The sequence below is a fragment of the Python bivittatus genome, unplaced genomic scaffold, assembly GCF_059951505.1.
Source record: "Python bivittatus isolate LINGU-HERP-01145 unplaced genomic scaffold, Pbiv_v1 ctg000080_np1212, whole genome shotgun sequence".
Lineage (NCBI taxonomy): Eukaryota > Metazoa > Chordata > Lepidosauria > Squamata > Pythonidae > Python > Python bivittatus.
The window spans coordinates 10,183,900-10,194,186 of NW_028277035.1; the positions used below are offsets into that span (position 1 = coordinate 10,183,900).

Here is a 10,287-nt window from a genome sequence, read left to right on the forward strand (position 1 = left end):
CACGTAAGTTTTCACTGTTAGCTACTCTGGGAAAAATTGGTAACAGTTGTAAGATACATGAGTTGCAAGATACATGTTTAGTAAAAATCATTAGGAGAGGCAAAACACCAGCAAGATAAAGGTAAATATTAGAAGGGGGAATATATTACAGGCTAAAAGTAAATATTAGGAGGAGGCAACACATTACAGGATAAGAGGAAATTAGTACAAGGGGGACAATGCATTACAGGATAAAGCAGGTTCACCTTCTGAGAAATGGAAGTAAGCATAGAAACTGAAGAGCTCTGCTTCTCTTTGCCCATTTTCTCTTTTTTTCGACGGGGTCCCTGTTTGTTTTCCCAGCGAGCAAGAAGTTGAAGTTACTTAAGAGTAAGACGCACTTACTTTGGAGTGAGCCCGTACAGGATTACTTTGTATACTGTGTTTCAAACCCTGAGAGTACCTATGCGAGCATCGGAAGGAAGACTTTGCAAAGGGCAGGAAGAAGCGACGGGAGGGAGGAAGGAAGGCAAAATGGGGTCTCCGGTAGAACAAGCAGGTCGAGAAGCGACTGAGCGGCGAAGGAAACCGGACAACGCGGCCGGGAACCTTTTCGTACATCCCAGAAAGATTCCTCGTATCCTAGCAACGGTTCGTCCCTCCCTCCGAAAGGGGATGAGAGAGCGCTCCCGCAGCGTGGCACCAGCAGCAGGTGTAAGGCGGAAGGAGCCGAATCTACCTCGGCCGAGCCGCTGACAGGTATGCTGGCGCATGCGCAGTCGACGTGCCTCGGGACCGCAGGCCGCGTGGAGTAGCGGAAGAAGCCGATTGCCCGTTGCTTTCAGGTAGGAGAAGCCCCGTGTCGGCTGCTGGAGTTCAGCGCCGGAGAGGCGGGCGGCCGCAGGGGTTGCCATGGCAACTTCTCCGAGGTGCGGGGCTGAGGAGGGGAGGCCCGCGAAAGCAAGCGGATGGGGCACGTGGGGGTGGGGAAGGGGTCGCCCGTGAGGGGCGAGGCTGCTGGTGCGGCTGGCGCTGAACGGGGTGGAGGGCAGCGTTTCCAAGGAGGCTCCTTCGCCCACGGGCATGCCAAGGGTCTCATGGCCCCGGAGTGATCAGGATTGGCACCTTTTAACGCAGCCAGTCAGTAACCAGTCAGTAACCCACGGCCTCTGTTTGCAGAAACAAGGAGAGAACGAACGGACTGTTACGACAGGCAGCCGTCCTATGGCCCTGACACTGACACTCAAAGCCAGTTTATTTTTTCATAGAAGGATGAGAGGCAATCCACTGAGATAAGAATGTATTGTTGTCATTAGAATAGATTGTGGTTAATACACAGCAGGACTATTTTGAATGGTCGATAGGCAAGGCTTTCTATAAAATGCCCCCTCTCCTTTTTTTCTTTTAACACATCCTTCTCTCAAATATCCCCCCTCTTTTTTTTTTTTGTACTGAAAGTGGCACAGATTAAATTTTATGTAGACACTAATGCTGCTTTTGCAAAATGTGGAGACTATGATTTTTACATATTACGGCACAACTGGGCCTACAACTGGGTTCTGGTTATTTGCTGAATCATCAGTCTCCACTTATCTCTGCCCATTCTGTAAGTTCCAACAGGGTTGACATCCTCCCGATCCCGTCAACTAAACCAAATAAATGGTGCCACCTTAGGTGACCCAGGAGGCCTCCCTTCTCTACCACAGCATCTGCTTTATGGAGCGACCTCCCCACCCTCTGAAATTTGGTTGGCCCCAACATGGCCAACTATTAAGAAGACCTGGTTGTTCCCCCCACATGCTGATCTAGGATGGTACATGAGTCTGTTGCAGCTATATGACTTATCTATCTGGCACTTGTACAGTATGTTTTGTTTGATTATGTTGTATTATGTCATCATTTTTCTTTATGCTTGATATTTTTAACTTTTGTTAGTTGCCAAAAATCACCTGGTGAGTGGGTAGACATAAACACTGAAGACATAAATCCATCCATCCAATATCTGGACTGCAAAAATCCAGAGGATTGCTAGATTACAGCTACAGAAAACATTAACACTGGTCATCTGGACTTTTGCAGCCCAGCTATGATAGTTCTAGTCCTTACATTTATAAGATGTAAGGCCCATCTTAATCCAACATTTTCTTTAAGCAATAGCCATCTGGCTGTTCACAAACACAAGATAAAGACAGATCCTCTCCCCCAGTTGTTATCCCATAACTGGTATTTGGAGGCATACAATATTTAGTCCACATGTAACATTGTGTCTTCAAGACTAATAACCATTAGGCTAGGCTTCAGTGAATTTTTTTCAATCTCCCTTTAAAACAATCCAAATTAGTGGCCATCACCATGTCTTGCAGAATGAATTACAGAGATTAATTATGCACTGTGGAAGTGCTTTCTTCTGCTTGTTTTAAGTCTCCTAATCAGCTTTATTGGATGACCCTGATCCTAGTGATTCTAGAGGAGGGGAAAAAAAACCTTATTCCTGTCTACTTTTTGATTTTGCATACCTCAGTCATATCCCTGCTCAGTTTCCTGAGCATTACTTTATATATAGTTAAATTGAGCCATGTTTGTAATTTGGTTGGTCATTCAACCAGTCTGAAGAGATCCTTCTGGAACTCTTCATGATTGCTTTTGGTTTTTATTACCCTGAGTGGTTCAATTTTCTCTGCAAACTTGGCCAGTTTATTCCTAATTATCAAGATCTATAAAACACTGATTTCAACACAGCTGCACTTCTAACTTCCTTATCCATGTAGTCTTATTTTTGCTTTCTGTTTATAACTAGTTAACAATCCATAAAAAGACAGCTTCTCTTATCCCCATTACCGCTATGTTTACTCAAGAACCTTTGATGAGAAACTCCCAAATATGAACAATTTATAATAAGTATGAGACGTGAGACCCCAAGGGAGATTGTGCCTAGTAACACTTAAGTGTTCCACAGCTTCCCTATAGATGTAAATATAGATATAAAGTTCCTGAAAACAAAGTTGTTCATATTGTCTGCTATTTCCTACTATTGAAGAGTAGTTTTGTTGCACCTTACAGCTCTCATGTTTTCTTTACAGTTACCTGATAGTCTTCTTATTTAAATCAGTTCAATATTTGTTATTAGTTAATGGCTTATGTTGTTTTTCCTCTACAAATGAAATAATGTCATTCTGCTGTTCTCATTCATGTGGTCCTGTGTGGACAGCAGCTTCTGATATTACTTATTCTCTATTTGGGTTAAAATTGTATAAAAAGAAAAATTGGCAAGCCATGATTCCAGCAGAGTAAAATACAGCTGAATCTCTCCCCCCCCCCCTTTAGTTCCGAAACAGGATTATTTCTTCATGTTTGTTGTCTGAAGGATCCTTTTAAGAAGGATTTCTGGCATTTTTATTACACCATTTTCTAAGACTTAGGGCATTAAAGTGGTACTATATCTGATGCAGAATAATGCTGTAAATAGCAATGGTTAAAAAAAAGGAAACATTTTACAAAACCCTGAATTCATTTTTGCTCACATAGTATTGACAGGTACCTTATAATTTTTATCATGAAACTACAGAATAAGGTTCCAGCTGGCACCTTGTCTTCCTGTCCCACTGGGACTGATAAATGCTTCATTCTTAAGGTTATCATTGGGCCCATACATGCCCAGCAAGGAGGACATTTTTAATAGTAGTGTAAAAACTATCAGATTTAGATCTTTGAATTCAAAATGCAAGTCTATTTGGAAGTGCTTTGAGCTGGAAAAAGCTACTTTTGAGTTTGAAACACTCTGTTTTATATTAAAATTTTCCAAAATGGTGGATACAGCCAATTCGAAAAGCAAAACTGTTTCAGACTCAAACCAACTGTTTTGTGTGTTGCAAATTCACATTCAAAACATTTTGTAAAACTATAATTTTTAATATGTTTGGCTCTTATTCAGTTTCCTATTACTGACTAATATGGGAGCTTGGTGTTATTTATATTTGATTTGATTCCAAAATCCTGATTCTGAACTAATGCTAAAGGTTCTCAATCAAACATTTGAAATTTATATTAAATAGTGTTATCTTCCATTATTGCTTTTATCTTTTTATGCATTTATTTATACTATATAGCAAATGCAGTGTTTCTCATTAATTGTACTGGATCACAATATCTTTGATTAAGAATTTCTGTTGTAATTACGTAACATTTTCCAGCATAAATGATAACATTTTGCCTCTAAAAATATTTTTTGCTTTACGGGCACATGTATTATTGAAAATTTCGGAATATCATTTAATGCTCACATTCTGAATAACTCTTTTAACAGTATTACTGATGACTGATGCCACTCTTCCATGCATCATAATCTTGTATTTAAATTTTTTTATATATATATACTGTATACACACACACACACACACATCACCTCTACTGCTTTGGGTCTTTAGATTTTTTGTTATTTTTAAAAAGGATTTTGCTGCAATCCTGTATGTAAGCATCCCTTTGGATTTTAAAAATTAGTTAACTATTTTATTCTACTCTTTATGCTCTTTATGTAAGAAAAGAAGGTCATTTATTTTACTTTGAAAAAGACTTAGCACAGATGTAACCCTATCCAAATGGAGGCACCTTTCAATGTAATTCTGCTTGTCTACGGTACTCTGAAATAAGCATCAATATGCTAAATGGGCCTGACTCCAGATAAGAGTATGTAGGATTGCAGTTTAAGGTAATATAAATCAACACATAAAAAAATATTTTCTTGATTCAGAATTTAGGTTTTACTTTTCATGAATTCCTAAAAAATATATCTAATACACAATGTTCTTCTGTGACAAACCAACTGTGATGTTGTTGCTATTGTATTTATAGTTGCACTATGGGTTTGATGACTGATTTGCAGTAATAGCAAATTAAGAAACTTCCTTTCAACATTTTTGTCCTATTTTATGCAGTACTGATGAGTCTGTCTTTGCTTTATTAATTTGCAGGACAAAAGTGGGAACAAAGACTGCTTCTGAAGCCATGAGTACAAATAACCAGTGGGATGTGAACAAAGCACTAACTCTTGCTAGCCTTTTCCATTTTCTTTATGGTGCAGGAAATGCTTGTGCAATCCCATTTTTAACTCTGTACTTTCGACAGCTTGGGCTGACTGCACCACTAGTAGGGATTATAATAGGACTCAAACACTTAATCACTTCCCTTTGGGCCCCACTATGTTCCTATGTAGCAAAAACCCACAATAAAAGGAAAGTAATGATCAGTGGATCATTACTGTGCTCAGTTGGAGCAGGTTTGCTGCTTACACTTATCCCACCAGTGAGCAAAGATATTATCTATAAATATTGCAATATGAGCCAGCATCCAGCTAAACAGTTGACTACAACCCAAGTGCCTGATACAGATGTAAACCATCTGAGTGCAATGAGTGGTAACCCTTTTCCTGATAACAAAATGTGGTCTACAGAATCATTTGGAATGATATCAAAGGACCAAGAGTCTACTAGGAAACCAACAGTAATGTATACCTCATTCAAAATAAAAAATATAAAAATCCCTTCTATAATAAACAAAGGTGACAGTGATGTTGATATAAGTCCACGGCCAATCATAGATGTTTCTTCTGGTGTGACATCTGGTATTTCTGGGAAAGACATTTTTCCAGCAGAGCAAAATTTGGAAAAAACTACTGCAAATGGGCCTTTGAAAGTGCCAGCTGATATTATGATTATCAAAGAAAATGCTGACAAAAATGGCTCAAGAAGAAATAGTAACTTCACATTTTATACAGTCCCATTACCTGTTACAGAGCTATCTTATGAACTGAAAAACCTGTCAGGACGCAGGGAAAGAGCACAAGATATAAGCTCTCAATTACTTCATGGCACTGACTTCTTGGACAGCGAGCATCAGGTTTTCCTTATGGTGTTAGGTGCTGTTGTCTTTTGGGAGCTTCTGGCTGCACCACTTGAGTGGATGGTTGATGATAGTCTCTATGAATACCTTGACTTTGTTGATGCTGCTGACAGATATGAGAACCTTTGGATCTGGAGTTACTTAGGTTCATCTCTGGGTGTCTGCAGCACAGCAATATTTGTGGATCAACTGAATTGCTTTTTGAATACTAATATTCCACGTTTTGCAGTGCATTTTTATGGCTATGCCTCGTTCATGACACTGACATTACTTGTCAGTGCCTTCTTTCCCATTTATGTGTCAAAAAAAAATGAACACGTCAATAAAACAGTCAAAGCTTTGAACCTCATTGGGAGTGATGGTCGAACCATCCTGTCTGCTGTCACCGTCTTCCTCACAGGAGCTATTGGGTCAACTGTGCAGAATTTTCTTTTCTGGCAAATGCAAGATCAAGGCAGTCGTGAATTATTCATGGGCCTCTCAGTGACTATTGGACTAATTGCTGAAATCCTGCTCTACATCTTCAAAAGCAAATTACTAAAGGCTATCTCGGGTAGTGGCACAGTGGCCTTGGGATTAAGTTGCCTGGCAGCACAGCTGCTCTATTATTCTTTCCTCTGGAATACCTGGGCTGTGCTGCCAATCCAGATCTTCTGTGCCTTCAGCAATGGCGCTTTATGGTGGGCAGTGAACATGCTGGCAGATGACATTGCTACTCCTGGCACAGAAAGGTCTCTGCACTTGGTCCTTCAAGGCCTCTCTTGTGGATGTGGAGCCAGTTTAGGTAGCTTTGCAGGAGGGTTTGTTGTGAACAGCTTTGGTTTAGCAATGCTCTACAGAGCATGTTCCATTACCTTAATACTATGGCTAGTTTTGTTCTTGATTGTCCAATCCAAATTACCACGACAGAAAAGGATTAATTATTCCCGTCTCCTAGCTGCAGATTCTAGTGATATGAGTGATTCTGATTATGATGATAATAAAGAAAGGGACTGGCTGGTAAAAGCTATGAAAGATGACAACTTTACTCGGAATTGGTAATAATACTAGATTTCATCAGTCACTTCATCAGAAAGTAGACTTCAGAGAATTAAGGTGAAGTTTTTAGAAATAATCCACACGGGATCTGCAAGAATGCATTCTACTGGCAGTTGGATTTTGTGATGTACATATCTGCTCAGGAAATTATTATAAAGATTTTATAAAGATTTTATTTTCTTAAGATTAATTTATTGTACATATTTATAACAATTTTGGTTTTCTAAAATGTTCATTTTCAAAACTAGGGAAAGGGGGATTTCAACAGAAATACTGTGCGTTTTTTTCCACTATGAGAATTGTCCTTACAGAGGCTGCTTAATCATTTTTTAAACAAACAGAATTCTTTGAACTTTATAAAATGCTTCCCCTCTTATTTTTAATCACAATTATATAGTAGTTACTATGAAAAAGAATATTTTGCTTGCTTTTCTTTTCTTTTTTTAATTAAAGGTCATTACAGATATTTCAATATTTTTGAAAACTGAGCTGTAATTCTGGCAAACCATCTAATTCTTCAGGACAGTTTTTTTCTTAAATCTATAAGATATATTTGATCTAATGTTTGAAATGTTCATACACTAAAAAATTTTAATTTTTCCCCCCAGTAGCTGAAATGTGACCATAAAGCCCTCATGAACGATAGATTAGGGGTTGTAGATTAGGATGGTCACTTATTCCTCTCCAAAAAGGAAGACAGACTTGCATAGCGTTTGCACGTGCTAATTTATATGTACACACTGCAAATCTCACCATAATGAATGAGTCTGCTGCTTAGGTGCTGATGATTTTAGCCACTGCTTTCTGTTTTTATTGTTCTTTAAACCAGACTTGGTCTTCAAATAGAAGATTCTCCTCTATAAAATATGGTCACATAAGCAGTTTACACATGATTGTAACATTCTATCTTGCATTAATAATATTTACAGAATTCTCATGTTTTTATAAATCTTCAGGATATATGTAATAGATTTTTTTGTTTTGTTTTTTTTGTTTTATTCTTCTAGGATAAAATAGAACCTTTTGTAAGTATCAGGTGTTTTGCGTAAATACTCAGCTATAATACAATCTGGTTTAACAGATTTCATTGTTTAGATCAAGGAGGCAATAATAAAGTGCTCTGAGGGCTACAAACTCACAGTAAAGGACCTGATTCTCAACAAGCTGTTTACTTAGAAAATGCACTATTACAGTAATTGCCTTTGTATGTTCAATTACTGAAGAATGGAATAAAGTTTCAGAAGAATGTTGTGAGAATCATGGGAAGAAAGAAGGTGATCTTCCCAATTTCACAGAAATAAATTCACATGCAATCTCCACAAGTTCTGCTCCCATTTTGCAGTTAATAGTAAACATCACTTTATTTTTCCAAGAAAAACTGTTACTGCTAACAAGTTACCTTTTCATTGGAGGACGTTTGGCTTTTAGTTACAACAACACAATAAAAATCCATCTGTAGATCTTGGGAATGGAAATTGCTTGAGAGATTTTACAAGTATTTTTTATTGTTTTATTTAAAATCTTATGTATTTAGAAAAAGAATGTAACTTGGAAAACTAGAAATGAATACAGGAATTCCATATCTGGAATTTGCAATGTCATAACTTACAAAAATCACCCATGGAAGAAGAAAAGGAATGTTTAGATTAGGGTTTCATGGGTGGAAAGGTCTACCTCCTACTCAGCCTCACATCCCAAAACAAACAAACAAACATTCTGGAGTTGCTATTAACCATGAACACAAAAATGTATAAGCTCAATTGATTTTGTGAGGGGGAATTTAAATTGATCAATCTATGGGCATAGGTCTACCTCCTTTCATATTCTCAGCTTTTTTTTTTTTTTAAATAAGTCGCTTATCGTGATTTCAAATTGTAAATTCACTCAATGCAATATGTAAGTTTTATCAAGTAATTTTAAATGAATTTTTGTATGCATGGTGGGCATAAATATTGTCTACTTAGCTAAGAATCTTATTAGCTACATCCTGTGTTTATAAAATAATAGTTTCCTGTATCTGGTAAAGGCCGAGGAATACACTTTCTGGTCACTTACTATAAAAAATGTAATTACTAGTACCAAAATGAAAAAAAAAAAAGTATTAATTTGCTATACTGTGTTTTCAGTTTGGCAGAGAATAATATAATTTGGGGGGAGGTATCATGTATACTTGTCAGTAAGAAATAAATCACATTCCAGATTGCCAGTGTAAGAGCTATCTCTGGTTCAGATTTATTTTGTAATGCACAGACTTTGTAAATAGTAAAATTGTACAATGGATTTATTCTACTGCCAGAGTTGTTCTGAACTTTTATTTTAATCAATGATGATCTTAATATTGCCTTTCCTAAAAATCAAAGCCAAAACATATAACAGTATTTGCCATTAAATATATTTGGATCCCTATCAGATTATTACATAATTACCAAATGACTTGTTAATATGATCAGGGAGCAGAAGAAATGTATTTATATGAACCACCATGCCATATATGTGCAAATGAAATTTTCCTACTGGGACTCTATGTATACGATTCCTGTCATTGGAGGTCTGAGTGCTGGCACTGTGGGACATTAGGATGCTGTCGGAGGAGCAGATTTATTTTGGCAAATGTCTGCTGATAAGATGGAGAACAGACCTCAGTGTTTTTCCTGAAAAATACTTAGCAAAACAATATACTTTGTCTTAGTATGTACATTTTAAACAAATGGGAGATAGTGAGCTTGTGTAGTCAAGAGTGTAGATTGATCCAAGAGAAAAATCTGTTTTAAGGATTCAAGTCTTCATATTTGGAGATAACTTTTGCTCTTCCTGGCTATGCCTATAGAACAATGGAGCAGCTGCCAAGTTGTCTGTATACAGTATGTATAGTAACATCCTTCTTTGGCATAATTGCACCAAAGTTGATTTTTCTTGATTATAATATTGTACAATAACAAAAAATAAAACTCAGGAATTGGTTTTAAATATAGGATGATTCATGTGTTTAATGGGTAATCATAGAATAACTTTAGACATGGGATGGGTTGAATACTTTGCTGGAATGTGCCATTTGTGTAAGATATTTTTTTTAAAAAAAAACTATATTCAGTCATTACAGCCTGAATTCTTGCTAAATCAAAGAAGTTAATTCTTAAATTATATGGAAGACATGGTTTGATAAAGTGATTGTCATACATATAATTTCTAAAGGAATTTTGTGGATTTGGCCAAATTGACACTAGGCAAGTAGTGATTGCTAGTATCATCATCATCTTTATTACGGTCACGGACTAGAATTACAAATAAAAATGCATTAAAATACATTGAAATACATTAAAAATACACATGATAATATATATACAGATTGGTGGGGTCATCTGTGGGCAGTCAAAA

General features: G+C 37.1%; 1 protein-coding gene across 1 annotated transcript; it reads left to right on the forward strand.

Annotated features, from left to right (window-relative positions):
• Nucleotides 1–3: 3 nt before the first annotated feature.
• MFSD6L (major facilitator superfamily domain containing 6 like) lies at nucleotides 4–10,002 on the forward strand. The gene is made up of 2 exons (XM_007422040.4): nucleotides 4–824; nucleotides 4,947–10,002. The coding sequence occupies exons 1-2, from the start codon at nucleotides 751–753 to the stop codon at nucleotides 6,913–6,915; spliced, it is 2,043 nt and encodes a 680-aa protein (XP_007422102.2). The 5' UTR covers nucleotides 4–750; the 3' UTR covers nucleotides 6,916–10,002.
• Nucleotides 10,003–10,287: the final 285 nt, after the last annotated feature.

Coding starts and splice junctions, on each gene's coding strand:
- MFSD6L (XM_007422040.4), top strand. CDS start 751: ATGCGCAGTCGACGTGCCTCGGGACCGCAGGCCGCGTGGAGTAGCGGA. Junction 825..4,946: donor CGATTGCCCGTTGCTTTCAG/GTAGGAGAAGCC, acceptor ATTAATTTGCAG/GACAAAAGTGGGAACAAAGA.